The following is an 18,306-nucleotide window of genomic DNA, read 5'->3' as shown; positions in this document are numbered from 1 at the left end:
CTTCAAAAGCAGGTGCAAGTAGTTGTAACCTGGTGTTTTTCACCTCTACTAAGAAGTCCTGGATGAAAGTTTTTAAAAAACTGATTGATAGTCACATACTTTCTCCCAAACATCCAATAATTAAGTTTTAGCACTTACTTAGTGTCCTGTAATCCTCCCTGGCTTTGTTTGCTCTGAGAAATGCTTGTATCTTCACGATTTCTTCATTCTGGAAGGGACAAAAATCAAGAAAATAATTAAGTTAGGACACATTTCTGTTCAGAAGCTTACTGCAGAGCCTGCAGTCTCATTACTAAGATTCTCAGAAACACTCATCTGTCATATTACCCCTACTTTATTTCTCCATGTTCAAAATGAAGAAAAAGGACTTACATGATCCTTGAAGTATTGCAGCCTCTTTCTGTAAGCTGTCCTTGCTAGCCACATTTTGACCCACGACTGAATCTGAAAATTAAATTACAGCTTAAGAGACACTGCAGAAATGATTTGTGTGTAACTGAGTGCATGCATTTTAAACTCGTTTCTGACAGTCCTCTGCTGTAGGCACTGTTTTCAGAAGTCTGGGATCTTAGGTGATTGCAGCATTAGGCTCCTACAATTCAGTGACCAAATTAAAAGGTTTTAAATAAAATAGCAGGGTGAATTCGATGCTCTAAGAATATGCCTAGCATTATCTTTGGAAGTAATTCCTATCTGCAAGCCTAAGCTGTCTTTTGTAAATGAGCCTCCCTCAAAAAAGATCAATGTCCTGTTTGCAATCCACTCCTGACCATGTCCTATCAGTCCAAGATAAGCAAACATTTTTCAGACACATTATGCAGCTTCTAATGAAATAACACTGTCAGTTCCAATATTTTGTAGCTTAGCATTAAGAAAGGGAAGTGTAAGGAAATCTATTTTGAGCCAGTTATGCTCAGCAAAGCCTGACAGAGTTTAAACACCCAGCTTTCAATAGACTTTCTGTTTCCTAAAGCTGTCAGTGACTTTCAATATCATGTCAACATCTGGAGCACAAGGTCAACTCATTTTCTGCTGCTTGCCTCAGATTCCCAGGCACCAGAGCACCAACTAAAGGGATGAAGCATACTCAGATCCAGAGGCTCAGTGTAATCTTACCTTGACAATAGCAGCAACATTGCTTTGAAGCACCTTTAGCCTGTCAACATAGCTTTTCCTTTGTTTGAATCCTTTCCAGAAAGCCTATAAGCAAGAGACCATTACAACTAATAAGAGACAAAAATTTATTCAAGTCTATGTGCAAATGCACCGAAATCACTAACAAAAAAGTACCATATGCAGAAAAACTGTCATTGTAGTAACAAGTTAATTAGCCCACGAATAAGCTTGCTTGTATGTTTATGGTGCCCTGACACATTGCTCTTTTCCTAATCTCATTCCTAAGTCGCTGGAATTCCTAAGTCATTCAGTATCATCACCTTGTAACACAGACAAAAAAAACCTCCCAGTTCCCTCATTTGGCTCACTTTGGTGGTTCAGAAGCAAACTCTGGTAAGGACCTCAACAAGACAGATAATATGGCTGCTCTCAACTTTTACTGTACTTTATCTTTTGTTTATACTCTTTATTTCATTCTTGTCTTCTACTTGTTGGCATTCCATAAGCCTTTTCTCTTTTAATGCCATGGAAGACAATCAGACAATGACTTCATTTACCTAAACTTCTCCATACTTTTTTCATAGACCCTAAATCCCTCAAGCACTGGTGCATTCCTTTACTGAGCCCAGGCACCATGCAGAAAAGTTAAAGGAATCGAGAGAACAGCTACTAGTATTAAATATCATAATTCATTAAGTTACTATAGGATATAAAACAATCAGTTGTACATTTCTTTATAACTTTGGGAGGGGTATCTGGCTGATTTTCTTCAGGAGTTGAATAAATTGTTTCTCAAAAGAGGTGGCCTTTTACTCAAAAAGTCCAAGTAATACTGCCAGAGCCCAAGAATACCAGGTTACCTGCCACTCCCTACCCAGTTATGACTTCATGGAGCACAGGCAAACCACTTACAAGTTTGGATAGTGTAGAAAGGAATGCATTTCTCAAGTTATGCTTTGCCAAGGAATTTTTGCATTGATACTCAATGAAGCTTCTGATTTTGTCTTGTGTATAGCTAGGTATCCCACACAAGATTTGAGCACCTCAGAATAAAGCCAGGGCTATATATTTAAACATTTTCCATTTAAATAGTTTAGACTGCAGGTGGGTATGATCCACTCTTTGTAGACTGGGGGTTTGCTGTTTAAAGGAATGGACACTCCTACTAGTATGGGAATGCATGAGCAGAAGCAGAGGACTGTATTGCTGCTAAAGAAAATAGATTGAGTTAATATTGTCAGCAGTGATCAGCCACTTAACCTTTCACATGCACAAAGTATCCCAAGCCAGATCACCTTCTTGTTCCAGTACAATACCTGTATTTTGATGGCAGATGGTTCCTGGTTTTGGAGGTATGCTTTTCTCTCCTGAAAATTCCTTCTGACTAAGAATCCCCTTGCTTGGGCTTGCAGCTGAACAATCAGACTTTCATTAGCAAGCCACAACTGCTCCCGATTGTAGTCTGCTGTAACTTGCCCAACAATGTTCTGTTAAGAAATCACAGAAAAAGTTCATTTAAAAGGAGCTAAGCAAAAAAACCCTGTCAAAGTCAAAGCCATTCTGAAATCTGGTCTGTATTCTCTCTATCTGTATGGCTTATCAAATCGTAGAATCAGAATTTTTCAGGTTGGAAAAGACCTTAAAGATCACCAAATCCAGCCACAACCTAACTCTAACAACCCTCCACTAAATCATGTCCCTGAGCACCACATCAAATGGTTTTTAAACACATCCAGGAATGGTGACTCAACCACCTTCCTGGAAGTGTTCATCACATACAATTCCATACAACTTTCCCCTATATTTTAATCAGTGTGAATGCTTATAGGGGCTGCTCTGAAAGTAATGTTTCCTATTTTATGATGTTTATCCGTACTGTCAGAGGCAAATGTTGGTACAGCAGTAGAGGTTGGACTTTCCACCAGTATCCCATTACATTTTGTTGCCATGTGACAGGTGGCAAGAGAGGAACAGTCTAACAAAGTAGTGTGTCTGACATGGAAGGGCATGTGAAGCAAAGGTATGTCATTGAATTCCTTCATGCAGAAAAAAATGGCAACCACTGATGTTCATCAACATTTGCTGAATGTTGATGGAGACAAAACAGCGGAGTGCAGTGAGGCAGTGTGTGGTGCATTTCAGCAGTGGCAAAAGTGATGGGAAGACACATTCTGGACAGTCATGCACAGCTGTCGCACCATAAAATGAAGAGTTTCTTGGTCAGTTCATCCATTCAAATCAGTGACTTACGACCACAGAATGTTATGTGTTCAGAAATCACTATTGGCTTCAACATGTGGGAAATGGTGGTGGCAACATTGGAATATCTCAAAGTTTGCAAGAGGTAGCTCCCATGAATGCTTACACAAGAACAGAAAGAACACTGTATGCATATTTGTTAGGACCTACTACTGAAGACTGAAGGTGGCAGTTTCCTGGACTGTATAATTATAAGCAACGGTGTCACCACTACAAGCCAGAGTCAAAACAGCAGTTCATGGAGTGCTAACATGAATTTCCCACTGAAGAAAAGGCTCAAGATGCAGCCCTCAGGAGGTAAAGTGCACTGTCTTATGGAAAAGGAAAGGTGTGATCCATCTAGATTTCTGAAGTACATGAAGGACATGAAGCTCTTGGAGTAGGTCCAGAGGAGGGCCACTAAGATGATCAGAAGGCTGGAGCACCTCTACTATGAAGAAAGGCTGAGGGGACCGGGCTTGTTTAGCTTGAAGAGAAGGCTCTGGGGAAACCTCATTTTGGTCTTCCAGTACTTGAAGGGAGTGTATAAACAGAAAGGGGAGCAGCTGTTTACGAGGATGATAGGACAAGGGGGAATATTTTTAAGCTGAGACAGGGGAGGCTTAGGTTAGATATTAGGAGGAAGTTTTTCACTCAAAGGTGGTGATGCACTGGAACAGGTTGCCCAATGAGGATGTGGATGCCCCATCCCTGGAAGCATCCAAGGCCAGGCTGAATGTGGCTCTGGGCAGCCTGGTCTGGTGGTTGGCGACCCTGCACACAGCAGGGGGGTTGAAACTAAATGATCATTGAGGTACTTTTCAACCCAGGCCATTCTATAATTCTGTGATTTCCTGGAACACAGACAAACCATCAATTTCAACCACTACATCATGATGAAGGCTTGAACTTGCAGAGTCAAGCCAGAGAAGAAGACAACCTTGCTTTTAAAACACAATAACACCAGGTCCCATCTCAGTTTGAGGATGGTGGAACACACTGACAAGCTTGGCTGGATTGTGCAACCACACCTACTATATGGTCCAGATTTGGCATCCTCTGACTTTCCTTGGCCCAAGCAGATGGAAGATGGACTTCAAGGGCAACATTTTCCTAACAATGATGCCGTCAGAGCAGCTATGAAACACTGGTTGATCTCTAATGTTGCCGAATATATATTATATATTTTAAACAAGCATGGCATGCAGGTTCTTGTTCACTGCTGGAAAAAATGCTTAGTTAATAGTGGTGATTGTGTTGAAGCAAGTTCTTTTGTAGTTGAGAATTTCCACCATCAAATAGTGCTCCTGTATCTGTTGTAGTTTCCATAGAAATCAAAAGGAGGCATTATTTTCAGAGCAACCTATGTACTTTGCTACTATTTCATGGGAAGTATCTACTTCTTTCAAGCCTGATATGCTATATTTTGGGGAAGAGAAGGGTTGTTTGTTTGTTTGTTTTTTTAATATACTTCAGGATTCAGAGTTCTGCCTTCCTAATACTTCTAAGATTTCTGTAGAAGTCAGTCATCTAGAGCTGTTTACTGTACCAGAGAGTCTGCCTACAGAAACTCTCTTGAATACAGTCAGAATTTGTGAAGGGCCTACATTGTGAGTTCAGCTGTTTGTATAGCATAAACATAAAACAGTGTTTACTCTTGCACCCAAACACGTCATTAATTTCTTTGTCATGAGACCATATGAAGACAAAAATGTGTAAAAACTAATCAGACTTCCCCACACCAGTGTCTATTGGCGGATATTAAAAACAACACTGTAGCCTTCCATTAGGAAGTCTGTAAAGCACTGCTATAAGAAAACCACAAGAGACTGCAATTACAGTCATCTTTGACAGAAGACGCTGCTATTGTCAGAAGCAGATACTGAACTAAAATGATCTTCAATCTCACCCAGCACAGCTTCTTGCCTTGATGCTGCCATATCTTGTTGTCTGTCCCTCAAGTAGGCTTCATTAGCTTGCAATCAAAGTAAATGTTTTAGCCACCTACCTGGATTTCTTCAGCAGTTAACCAGGAAGTTTTTGGTACAACTCCTTCAGGGAGAGCACAGGTACCTTCCTCAGTTTCCACATTGTAGTAGTAACTATACATATTTTGCATTATGAGTTTAATCCATGGACTTTCATTAGAATCTGAAAGCAATATATGCTGTTATCAGATAGGTCTCATTACACTGATAATTTACAGCTTTCTCTATCCACTCCTCATCTCTACATTTAGCTACAGAGCCATTTTATATGCAAAGTCACTATATAGGGATGTTTCAAACAATCTTGTTACATGGAACAGCGTCACTCTTTTAGAACAAAATATCTGTGAGATTTGTACACTGTTGGCTTCACCAACTCAGCACACTATGCTTTTCAGCTTAATGCTGAAGCAGCGTATGCCATGTTTCCCATTACTTTCCAGAAAAAATGCAAGACTATTTCTAGGAAAACATTCTTGCCATCTTCTGGCCAGACACTGGGCCTTATTGACAGTGAGCTCCCGCCAGAGATATCCTGTGTCCATATCACTGCCTTTGATAAACAAGGCTGCTTCCTGAAAAGCAGGAAAAACCTCATTTCCTCGTGGACAAAAGGCCCTAGAGTATAGCTGATAAGGTCAATTGTGCAAAACGCCATCTGCAAACTCATGTTGCAGGTTTCTCTTTTAAACGACACTGTCCATAAATGGGCCACGGACACTCCAGCAGAGCCTGACCTTTTACAGTAGCCCTTGAGGCTGAAGCACGCAGTATAACACTTTCCTTTGTCTGCTGACAAAATCAGGGAGTAATGTGATTTTCTGATGGGATGCACTACTGATATTCAAAGAGAATTTTCTGAGTTCTCTCAAAGGTTAATTTGATCTTAGACTCTAGTTGTAGCCAGACTTATTCCATCAGCATGCATTGTGCTCTGAACGATGCATGCAACAGTTCACCATCAGGTTAAAAGCACTTGGGCATGTATAGCATTTCTCAAAGCATTTCAAAATTTAGCAGCCACCCCCTCACCCTCCCCTCCCCTCCCCCCCTCCCCTTAATTTACGGTGATTTTAAGCCACTCTATTATGCCAGTTTCCCAGTTGCCTCAGTGACAGTGAAATACCAAACTGTCCTGTTCGGGACAACTTTTACCATCTTTTGTTTTCAGCTTCTGGGCTTCTGAGAGGTTCTTGAAATAAGTTTCAGCACATTCTGAAGCAACTCGTAAGCCAAACTTGGACTGCAGTGTCATCAGGATTGGCTGTGAATCACCTTTCTCCAAGCTCTTGTTAATCATTGAAATCCCAACAGCCACTAAGGAAAAATAAAAACAGAAATAAAAACATGTCCACTGTTCTATCCTCTAGCAACTCTCATAATGGATTTCTGTGCTGGTGCACAGCCAGCATGCCCACACACAGCAGTTCAGTGTTTTTATTGCCTCTATCACACTCACAGGGATGAGTATTTCAGAGAACAGCTTTCCAACAGGAAGGAATGCTGTCACAGCAGACTGAGAGCAGTGAGGGCAGATCTGCACCCCAGTAGAACAGCAGCTGACATCAGGACAAGGTCTGAGAGGTGTTCCTCACTCAACCTGCCCAGCAGGCACCACATCACCCAGGAACCTGACAGAGATGCAGATTCAATTTTGTCAGGAAAAATTGGAATAAATTCCAATTGTCTTCAGCAAAGTTTTGTAATACTGCAGCATCATAGTTGGGATCCTGAAGCAAATGTTCCTCACCCCTCAAACTGGAAGTTGGTCCCACACTGGTGCAGTGAGCTCATGCTGCTGAGTTTGTCAATGAAGCAGATCTTGCTCTCAGGGCACACAAAAGCAATGTTGTGAGACATGCTCTAACTTTCAGGTACACTAAGTTACGCGTGTGCCACAATTCAGGGTTTCCCAAGCATCCTTTTCTTTGTGCAACCCCTACACCAGAGGTGAAACCTCTACTCCTGGTAGTACATAGCAGCACACAACAATTTGAAAGGCTCTGCATACTAGAGGTATATATGGCACTGCTTAGAAACTACTTCTCTGATCCTAAGTGATGTTCCCTTACATCTAAGCCTCAAGGTGCATACACAGAGGAACAAGTATACAGTTGGAATGCCATATATTATATATCAGTTAAGTCGATGCAGCCCACTCTGCCCTTCACACTGCAGCACCGAACACTACACTTTGTGTTCCTGCACCAAGATAAAAAGGGTTAACTCTCCTAAAAAGGTCTCCCTCTCATTGCTTGGCCTATGTGTGTTTTTCCATCTAAAGCCTGACAAAAGGTGCTCAGCATCAGAAGTAAGTCCCAGCTTACATGCAGGAGGCACTCTGTGGGACTGAGCTAGCAGGACACCATCTCAGCAAAGTACAGTTTTCCTCGGTGGTTGGTTTGACTGAAGTGGAATGGTTATACTCAGCTTTGTCTGAACAGAAACAGATGCACCTCCACAGAACACAGCAGCCAGCTCAGAAACAAAGGAAGTATACAATATCACACCATTACCATCTGGACCTCCACCAGATCGCATCCTGGTATGTTTTTGTGCTTCAAAAGAAGGGTGTTGTGCTAAGCACATGCTTCCCATAAGGCTGTAGTAAGTCATGGCCAGCCGTGGTATGATGGTGCCCAGGTATACAGCCTTAGCGGTGAGGAATTAAGGAAGCAGTACATTAACAGCAGCATTATATGCTGCTGGCCAAGATGGCTCAGCCCTAGTCATATATGTTCCCATCTACTTTCTCAGCTCCGGTCACGAGTAACTGAATATTTTTGTTCTTTTTTGGAGGTGCTGGAAAACACAAAAGTGGATGCAATGCAGCTAACCATTATTTCTGCAGAACCTCCATTGCCTAGCTTTTTATCATCTTCTAACTAGTCATGCCTTTATTTTAGCAGGAAAGCATAAGGAAAAAACAGCATGGAGAAAATACCAATTCAATAGAAATCAATCATTTGCACTGATGTGCTAACAGTTAACTCTGCTGCTGCTGCTCTAATTAAGGCCCACATAGTCCTGTAACGTTACGAGTTATGTGAGCCATAGTCGTCCCAATCAGGCAGCGCAGAGACCTGCTCCTCCAGTAGGTCAGAACAGTGAAGGGCTCTTCTGCACCCATCCTCCCTCTAAGCAGCAAAAATACACAAAGATGCAGCTGCCCGCTGTGATAAGCCTGAGCTCTCAATGGGGCCAAAGATCAGCTCTCTTCTATAACAGCTTTTCCAAGACAGGCACTACTTCAACAGACAGCCCCTTCCCGTTGAAGGGAACGCTGAAAGTCTGCACTGATATCTCTTTCTGAAAGCTGTCATGCTACACAGATAATATTCGGCCAATTTCATTTTGACTCCACTTGAACAAGGACTACAATGGGTGAAATAATTTGAGAGAACAAAAATAAGGTGATACAAATTGCACAGCAAACACCACAAAGAATTAAGTGTTTATCAAATAGATCTTCAGGTCTTCCTGAACAAATATACAGAGTCTGTTACTGTCAGGACGGTTTGTAAAGGCAATGATTTGAAAATTTTTAATATAGAAATTATTTAAAGCACTATAATAACTTGAGGAGTGTTCAAAACTCCTCCAGTGTCACTGGTCAGTACCCTCTTTTATGTGACTGCTATTGCCATTACTGCAGAAATCTAAAAAAAAATTTAGTCCAGAGTGAAACAAAAACAAGACTTACACTGCCTTTATATTTGTACACAAGTTTTTAGGGGGAAGTGTAGGAGTTGTTTGTCTTTCAAAAACAACTTCTCCGAGGTAGTTAAAAATAAAAGTTCATTTCCAAGTAATGAGTTGAGCTTTCTAAGTTTAGACTATGTGAACAGAACATGTTAACTTCCCCAAACAGGATGCATTTGTTACAGCAAGTATCAGGTTCTGTGCCGTGGGGAAATATCAGTTTTTAGTTCCAAAATCCTAGAGCACTTCTGATGAATGTGCTATTCAGACACTGCTTCATTTCAACCTGGAGAGCAGAGCACAGGATTCTAGCACTTATTTCCGACAGGGACTTCTCAAAACAGTTCTACTGATCATACTAGATTACAAAAAGTTGTGTATTTACTGTGAAAACTGGCATGGATTACGCAAAGGAAAGCTTCACTACAACAACTGGTAGCAGAGCTATGGTTATCATTTGCAGTATCACATGGTACTTATATATGGATAATAACTGATTTCTGTAAGCAATTTATGTGATCTGTTTGTAAGATTCTTACAGCAGTAGACACAAACAGGCATGTTTTCAAGTCATTCTTTAGTTCACATCTGTTTATAAGTTATGCATTTCCTTCCCTTCTCTGCGCCCAGATGTTTCCTCAGGCTTTCTCATGCCTTTGGGTAGCATTGAAAGGAACCCTCTTTTGTGGAAGAAGTGGATATCAGCTCTACAGAATACATATGTGCATCAGACCCTGTGCCACCAAACAATCAATACAATTTTGTTAGATGTGTAGTGGATGTTAAGTGTCTTCAGTACAACTCACTGGTTGAATTAGGACTACAGATCAAAAACAGTAACATTACATTGGCTGTTTCTGTACCATATAAGAGGTTTAATGCTGTAATAGATGGCCATGTTTGTTTTGCTCCACCCACGATTTTCAAAGCACTAATACTGACATAGCCTGCCTATAGGTAAACAAATGACAGCACTGCATTAATGAAGGCTGAATACAGCAGCTGTACTTAACCTCTCAGGGTGCACAAGAAAGTGGCACAGTCTCATCCCATCTGCCTCTGGAGCCAATTCAAGCAGGAGATGACCCAGGCCAATCAGAAGCTTGAACCCTTGTCAGGTCTATGCCGGCCCAAAGTAATTACACGCTACAGGTATGTTACCAAAATAAGTTACATTACACTCACAGAAGGCATTGAGTTCATCTTGTACACAGTGTCCTGACAGACTGCACCTCAGCATTTTTTCCTACACATTTCCTCCTTTTCAGAAGCTATAAGAATATGCACTATTCCAAAAAGCCTGAGTGTTCTTTTTAATTTCTTTTAAATACTTTTAAAGTATTTTAAAGCATATGTAATTATGTACTTTTAAGTATATGTCTCTAAGTAATTTTGAAGTGTTTTGAAGTATATGTTCCTAGTCTTTATTTGCTAGCACTTAATGAAAGGCGTTACATAGAAATAAGTTGTTAGAGCAAATTCTGAAAGATTTACAACATTCATCAAGGTACATGCATTTAGTCTTAAAGAAGCAAAATAAACTCTTGAGTACATCTTCCCATCCTCGTTTCCTTCTGTTTCAACAGATACATGAAGGTACTTTGACACTGGAAATACTGGACCCATTAACCTCTGTAATCACAGATAAAGCCAACAATAACCCTGCAGACATAAATCACCCTAAGTTCAGTATGACAAAGAATATTCATCTGTTTCTTTCAGTGTATTTAAAAGGTTTCTGCACTTCCCTGAAGTGGAAAAAAAAAATAATCAACTTCAGTTTTTCAAGACCAAGACTAAGAACAAGAACAACACAGATGAAGCTTAATGCTTACAGATTGCAGCTTCTTTTATATTGCTATTGGCATCACTGATTCCCTTTTGTATTTCATCCAGCCACAGAACTGCTGATTCATCTTGGGTTTCCTGGAAAAGGGATAGAGAAACGCCTTACAAAAATGAATTAAAAACAGTATTTGAGCATACTGATAGAGCTAACACAAACTCCTTTCACAAAGCCCTCGACCACTATTGGACTGCTTAAAATGAACAGTAAAACAAGTTCGTATTCTATTTGCTGAGTAGATTAAACTGTTGCTCAAACAAAAGTTCTCGAAGTTTTCACACATAGAAGACTCCATCCTGCTAGATGAATAGAAATTTTAAGTAGAGCTGGAAATGTCTCAATTTCCATAACACATAAGCAAAGTAATCGAAACATTAAATAAATGCAAATGTCAGCCTGCCCTGTGATAGTAGCATCGGTAGCACATAGGAAGTTAGTTTTCATTCCAAATCCCTTGTTTGAGAAGAGTGTGTGAATAAGGGCTACGTAACAAAATACTGGCAAAAGCTGGCATAAAAAGCCAGCTCAGGTTTAGCAGTGATAACTAAGCTTGGGTGGCAAAGGTTGCAGGAGCTGAGCGGTAGAGCAGGTCTCACTTTCTACAGGCTGACCCTGCATGATGACTTCATACCCAAAATAAAAGAGAGGGTGCCTCTTACAAGGTAATCCTTATCCCTATACTTCCAGCCTATGGCTACAATGGGCAATATTACACCTGGAAGAATGCAGGCATTAACAACTTAAACAACCACAGGTAGAAGTTTGCAACAAAAACTGCCAGCACAAGGGATGCACAGGCAGGACCCCATGAAACTCTGGGCTGCACCAGATTCTGCCCATAGAAGCAGTAAGTGTGAGAGATTTATAAGAGACTGATGATGACTGAAACAGCAACATACTGGTTCAATCAAAATCTGGGAATACATATATATATATACACATACATAAATATAATGGAAAATAAAAACCAGAAAGAGATACAAAGTCAAACACTCCTGGGCAGGCAAAGAACCATCTTCACAGTGGATATTATTGTCATAGGGACCAACTCCATGTAAAAAATCTGATAAATATATTATTCATAGAAATTGCAAAAAAAATTGGGTAAAAAATGGCACAAAAACACCTCTGTTTCCATCATCTGTGTAAACACATACTAGAATATCTAAATAAAGTCAAGTGGCATCAGGCAATTGCATGACAATGAATGCATGCAAGTGTAGTAGAAAGCTAGAATTAATCCTTGAGTGTGCATTTACTGAATTCCCACACCATGACTGAATTTATAGCAAAGAATTGCGAAACTGAGAAGAATTTCTTATCTGGTGTTCAGTTTCAGCGCATTAAGTACAAAAACAGATACAAATTTTGTTCTGGAGCCAAGATCTGTTTATGCTAAGCCTTGCCACTAGCTTAGAAGCTAGACCAGAACTCACAATAATTTTGTCTGCTGGAAGCAAGCCACTGCTTCTTGGCTTAGGTGGAGGTGGTGGGAGGAGAATATGGAAGTAAATTTAAGAAAAAACAACAGAAAACACCCACACAGGCAGAGGAACAGGAAGAGATCAACAAAACAGTAAAATTTTGAGAGGCTGCAAAAGGGGGGTAAGTGGCCTGCCAGAGCAGGCAGCTGGGCTGGGATGCAGTCACAGCTGGCTGTTAGGTGGATGCAGAGAAACTGAAGCATAGCAATGTTGTCTTAAGGCATATGTGTATCCCTGTGGTTTACTTTCATCTCTGCATTTTCTAAACCAAGATCACCACACTCTTCCCCACTTCTGGCCTCTCCCCAAGAAGCGTATAGAGTTCAGCAGTACAGAATTTCTGGTCTGTGGGTGTGACCTCTGAGTGTTTAGCAAACGGTTTTCCAGAAGATACCTTTTTCCCCAAATACCTGTACATAGAAATTCCATCTGATCCTCCCCTTTTCCCTTTACTGCCATCATCTTCAGGACTGTGGTAAATTAGGAGTTAAACTGCTGCTGTAAAGCAATTTAATCTCTGTGTTGGGCAGAGGCTGAAACTGAGTCATGTGTGCATATTTGGATACGTCACACCCTCTTGCTGTAGTAGACAAAGAACAAACTAGCTCCTTGCCATAAATCTCATGCCTACAGGATGCTTCGGGAGAACAGATCAATTGTGCCTTAGTGCCTTACAGACGGAAGAAAATCCCCTCCCAACACCACTGAGATGAACTAAAACTGTGTTGCCTTTCTTTTTGGTATCTGGATTTAGCAAACTACAATGAAGATTCTGGTTTTCACTGGACTGCTCTCTCTAACATCAACTTTTACGACAGGTCAGTTCTACTTTCTGTATAAACTTTCAATTTTAGATGATAACATTTGCTTTTTGATAACCCTGGTGCTTTACTGGCTTAAATGGGCTGTGCACAATCCGTTGCATTTTGCTATACTCCAGCAAGTTTCACTTTAGGCAGAATTTCATTCCATTTCAGTTATACCTTGGACTACTTTTCTCTTTCCCCAGTCACTTTCAGTAAAGGGTTTTTACCTACGGAATCATTCTTTCCTTTCTGAAAACACATCATATTTATGTAGTGAGATGATACACTTCAACCTGTACAGTCACGTTCCTTCCGCTTTGAAATGTTCAACAGAACTGCAACCTCAGACTGCGTTATTAGAAGGAAATTTTCTGAGAACTGCTGTTACAAAAATCACTGAAATGACTGAACAGTAAGCCTACTTGTTTTTTAATTAATTAAAATGATAGCTGCTTTCAAATGAAGCCATTTTTGAAACTACTTTTTGTATGAAACAGATACGCATACTTGCACCTATCTTTTAAATAGCGGCTAAAATTATTTTTTTATTTATCACCCAGAAAATTACTAAAAGAGGTAAGGGCACACTAATCATGATTTCTAAATGTTCTACCAAAAACTTGCCAGATTCACGGCACTGAGCCTGAATAAAGCTATTTTCCATATTTTGTTTCAATCTGGAAGCACCCACAGGTTTTCATCCAAATTTCAACTTGCTTCTGAATTCCAGTTTCAAGATCCACACTCTGTGCCTTGCATGAAGTCTTTTGGCATCAAACACAGCCAAGACTTTTTTTTTAATGCAAAAATTCTTTTTGCAGCTGTTCATTCTGCAACAATTATTCTGCAAAATACTTTCGGACCATGTGTGGAACACATTCATACTTCAGTAAGAAATGTAGATGCCTTTACAAAGCTCTCTACTAAGCGTTGAGGAATAGGCATCAGTAGGAGTAACCAGCATCACTGGCTTTGCTCCCAAGTCAGTGATATTTACTGATTCAAAAAATATTCCTGGTGCATGAAAAATTTTATTCACCTTCCAATGAGTTTGATATAACATCAGTCTAAACATTTGCATTCAGCTTTCAGGACCATAATTCCTCATGTACAAGGTGCTGAAAGGTCTTAGTTTGTGTTAGACAAAATCCAATACAGCAATGTAACTTTAATTTGGCTTCATTTGGTACACAAGACCAAAATTATTTTTAGAATTATTTTCAAGTTTGAAAATTTGAAATTTCCAGCCTGTGCTAGGCAAGGCATTGCTCTTTCCATCTTCTTCAGTCATGTATTTCATTCACTAAGTGACAAGGATAGCACTGCTGTTTGCTTGGATATTCTTACCAAGTCTAGATCAAAGTTGCTTATTATGTAACAAATTACCAACACTGCTAACACCTTGCAAAAAAACCCTACAAGGCAAGCTTTAAACTAGTGTTGGACAATTTTGATAAAGATGACAGAAAGCATCTCATAAGCAGGAAAAATCAGTTTAGCATTACATTCACACTATGTTTTCAAGGTTGGGTTCAAAATTACAAGTAAACAAAGATTGCTCCTGAGCACAGTTGAACAACCAAGCAATGGGGAGCACCACCAAACCTTCTAAACACAAGTCCTTTTTCAGATGGAGAAGTTTACCTTTCTCCTTACTTGAAGGTGAATTGTATTCCCAATCCAGCAGTTCACCTATTCTAACAGGTTTTTTTTTGGTTTTTTTTTTTTTTTGAGCTTTAGAGTCTTCACTGAATGATTCTGCAATTAAAACTGTGTCTCTTATCAAGACTTTCCGTGGAATTTTACCAAGAGACTATGATTACATCCCACCTCATGCTATAGAAGGGGAGACAAAGACAATCCATATCAAGGAAAACAAAAGTTCTGTGAAGAAATATAATGACTCCACTTTAACAGAAGTGAACAACACCACATTGGAATACCTGACTAGTTCTCTGAGCACCAAGTTAATACCCACTGTCTACCTCAGTGCTGTTTTACTGGGTGTACCATCTAATGCCATCATTTTGTGGATGCTGCTCTTCAGAATCAGGTCTGTGTGCACTGCCATCCTCTACACAAACTTGGCTGTTTCAGATTTGCTCTTCTGCATCATGCTGCCATTCAAAATAGCATACCATATCAACAAGAACAACTGGATTTTTGGAGAAATTATGTGTCGAACTACAACTGTGGTATTTTATGGCAATATGTACTGCTCCATTCTGCTGCTCACGTGCATTAGCGTCAGTCGCTATGTGGCCATCGTTCACCCTTTCACCTACAAGAGCCTGCCAAAACGCACCTATGCCATTGCTGTCTGTGCCACTGTGTGGACCATCGTCTTTTTGTACATGCTTCCACTCTGCATAATGCAGCAAACCTATTACGTGAAACAACTGGGCATTTACACCTGCCATGATGTGCACAGTGCCTGCAAAACTGTATCTTCCTTCCAGTTCTACTACTATGTTTCTCTAGCTATCTTTGGATTCTTAATGCCTCTTGCAATCATCATTTTCTGCTATGTTTCGATTATTCGAACACTCAAGACTCACGAGTGGTTCTGGTATGTGAAAGTCAGTCTTTTGATTCTTACCATCTTTGCTATTTGCTTTGTACCAAGCAATATTATTCTTATTATCCATCATATCAACTATTACTACTACAACACAGATAATTTGTATTCTTTTTATCTGATAGCTTTATGCCTCAGCAGCTTAAACAGCTGTCTTGATCCTTTCCTTTATTTTCTAATGTCAAAAATACGAAGTCAATCCAATATATACCTAACAATGGTTAAAATAACCAGGGAAATGTGAATTTTATTCTATATTTATATTATTGGAATTATGATTTTGTATAGTACTAACCCAGGTAGCAATAAACCTCAGATTTGACAATTAAATCTAAAAAAAAAAAATAAAAATAAAAATTCTAAGGTTGTTAAATCATGGCCTCAGTGAAATTTACTTCTTCCAAACCCCACACAAGAGGCATCATCAAACATACTTCTCTGTTTTGTTCTGTGTGCTACAAAGTCAGGTGAACCTACCTAGATTGAGGGAAGCAGCTGAGAACTTCCTTCTGAGAAGATCAACCATATGGTCACACTATAATATCAGTGACCACAGAACAAGAGAGGAATCCATCCAGCACTTTTAAGGCCCATTCTTGACTTGAAACACTTTATATGTTCTTTGTGCCCACAATCACTGCAGGACTAATGAGAATGTGAGGTTCTGATACATTGGGAATAGGAACAAGTGAAAGCTCTAGCTGTTCCTGAGCTACAACGCATTATGGCACACAACTACGAGCAGATTCTGCCCTAGGTATTAGAAATAAAGAGTTGCAGTCCCAGTAGTTTGGTAGTGCAGCAAAATCTACAGCCTTAAAAACAGAACTTGACATGCTTCCAAGAAAGTGTCTCTTCTGAGGCTGCTTAACCAGCTTTGCTCTGGAGACTTGTTCTTCCACTATGTCAGCACCCATGCTCCTACAACCCTCAAGGACTACTGAAAGCTAAACCTTATCACTGTGAATCCAGGCATGCTTCATTCTTGCTTGGTAAGCAAAAAAGGAAAACTATTTTGACGTATCCTCTATATTTCCACATCCTCACAGGAAATGATTAGTGTAACAAGAACTGAAGCAAGTTTTGATTAATTGCCCATGCTAGTAAAGTAAATGGTTATCTTTACATTTATGGAAGCTCAAGATCTACAAATGCAGAATATAAAATCCTACAAAATAAGCTCAGTGATTGGTTGACACCTGTAACTAACTGTGTAAAACAAATAAAAAGTACTTGATGATAGTGTTGTCAGAAACTTAAAAATGAAGTCATTCGCAGTGGAAAATGGGAAGTGCCTTCAAGAAATCTGGTGAGGCTCTACCTGTTCATTTTCTCCTGATTCCTAATTTATTTTAAATAGTGTAATTTCTTCCACAAGCACATCATTTAACTATAACTGTTAAGTAATCCAGATATAGCCACTTATTGCAAACAACAAAAATGCCAGCTTTATTGTAAAGCCCATGTGTTTGTCACACAAAATTACACAACACAGGAAGCATATCAAAGTATGGCACATAGCTGTTTAACATTTCAGGTATTCAGAAGACACTTCCTAAACACAGGGTTTCTCTTCAATGAGACTTGAACACACTTGGTTTGAAATGGTTGTGAGAACTGTTAGAAGCAACTGTATAAAGTTACAGGAATAAATGAATTGCATATTTGTACTTGCAAGCAATGAGGAAGCAATGAGTAGGTGTCATCTAGCTTTCATAGGAACTAGATTCTACATAGCTGAGGCCACTTCAGCCAGAGGGACGTCATAACAGCATGGTTAGAACAAGCCAGCAGTTTCAATCCATTTGTTTTCCAGGCACTGAGGAATCCAGGAAGTTCAGAGTCAAACCTATCTAACTGTTGTAAATCAAGTACTCTCTTATGCCACAACTCATTCTTAAAACATGTTAAATACAGCTAAAGATCAATCTGCATTATAAACAGGGATCAAAAAAGTAAAAGGTTGATAAAGACTAGAGTTTATTGCACAGTCTTTTCAATTCTGTTTTTAGGAGAAGTTCAATCTAAATCATATATTAAGGAAGGTGATATCCATATTCTTATTCAGCAGCTAGAGTAGTAACTCAAATTAATGCATTTGAATATTTATTTTGGGAACATATACAATACAGCGTCTTGCTTTCTCCCTAAGCAGAGTTGTTTGGTTTTTTAATTAATCATTACATAAAAACAGATGTTTTAAGTACTTGTCAAAGGACTACAAATGAAACAGCCAGCACACAGCAAGGGTGGAGACTTTTCAGCATCCAGTAATTAGTGAAACCTGACGTTATGGGAGAACACAAGACTGAGATTTGCAACACCCAGTCCAAAAGCTCTGCCAGCGGATGACAGAAGCACACGTTTTTCATAGCAGGTACTGCAGGTGAGGTGGCAAAATAGCTGGGAGGTGTTTCTACAAGCCATTGTGCAGGGACTTTTTCCAGCTGACATTAAGAATGCATCATGTGAATTTTAGACATCTTGAAACTGTGAGAATATTATAATATGCTGGACTACGAGCTTGAGCTAATCTTCCCTTCAGTCA

General features: G+C 39.7%; 2 protein-coding genes across 10 annotated transcripts in view; one reads left to right on the top strand and one right to left on the bottom strand.

Moving 5' to 3' along the window:
• The window catches only part of IQGAP2 (IQ motif containing GTPase activating protein 2), a 120,348-nt gene that overhangs the window by 17,065 nt on the left and 84,977 nt on the right, over positions 1–18,306 (bottom strand). For all 8 annotated transcript variants that reach the window (XM_042825969.1, XM_042825972.1, XM_042825975.1 and 5 more), the window contains 7 exons: positions 10,880–10,970; positions 6,498–6,659; positions 5,363–5,505; positions 2,433–2,603; positions 1,117–1,200; positions 373–444; positions 139–208 (listed from right to left, as the gene is read on the bottom strand). In XM_042825969.1, coding sequence (XP_042681903.1) covers positions 139–208; positions 373–444; positions 1,117–1,200; positions 2,433–2,603; positions 5,363–5,505; positions 6,498–6,659; positions 10,880–10,970 — 793 coding nt within the window. The remainder of the gene's footprint in view (positions 1–138; positions 209–372; positions 445–1,116; positions 1,201–2,432; positions 2,604–5,362; positions 5,506–6,497; positions 6,660–10,879; positions 10,971–18,306) is intronic.
• Positions 12,900–16,520, top strand: F2RL2 (coagulation factor II thrombin receptor like 2). Of its 2 annotated transcripts, none has more exons than XM_042825977.1 (2): positions 12,900–13,192; positions 14,915–16,520. In XM_042825977.1, the coding sequence occupies exons 1-2, from the start codon at positions 13,138–13,140 to the stop codon at positions 16,000–16,002; spliced, it is 1,143 nt and encodes a 380-aa protein (XP_042681911.1). In that variant the 5' UTR covers positions 12,900–13,137; the 3' UTR covers positions 16,003–16,520. The 2 variants fall into 2 exon arrangements, with proteins under 2 accessions (XP_042681911.1, XP_042681912.1); XM_042825978.1 differs by having other exon boundaries at positions 12,903–13,192; positions 14,921–16,517.

Source organism: Centrocercus urophasianus, unplaced genomic scaffold (assembly GCF_019232065.1).
Source record: "Centrocercus urophasianus isolate 14NV4802_14NV808 unplaced genomic scaffold, USGS_Curo_1.0 seq_25, whole genome shotgun sequence".
NCBI lineage: Eukaryota > Metazoa > Chordata > Aves > Galliformes > Phasianidae > Centrocercus > Centrocercus urophasianus.
The sequence above is the reverse complement of the archived record's forward strand: the minus strand, read 5'-3'. Positions and strand labels throughout refer to the sequence as shown.

Excerpts from the sequence above, each read along its gene's own strand:
- F2RL2 (XM_042825977.1), top strand. The coding sequence starts at position 13,138 with ATGAAGATTCTGGTTTTCACTGGACTGCTCTCTCTAACATCAACTTTT. Across the intron at positions 13,193-14,914 it reads AACATCAACTTTTACGACAG|CTTTAGAGTCTTCACTGAAT; the intron begins GTCAGTTCTACT and ends TTTTTTTTTGAG.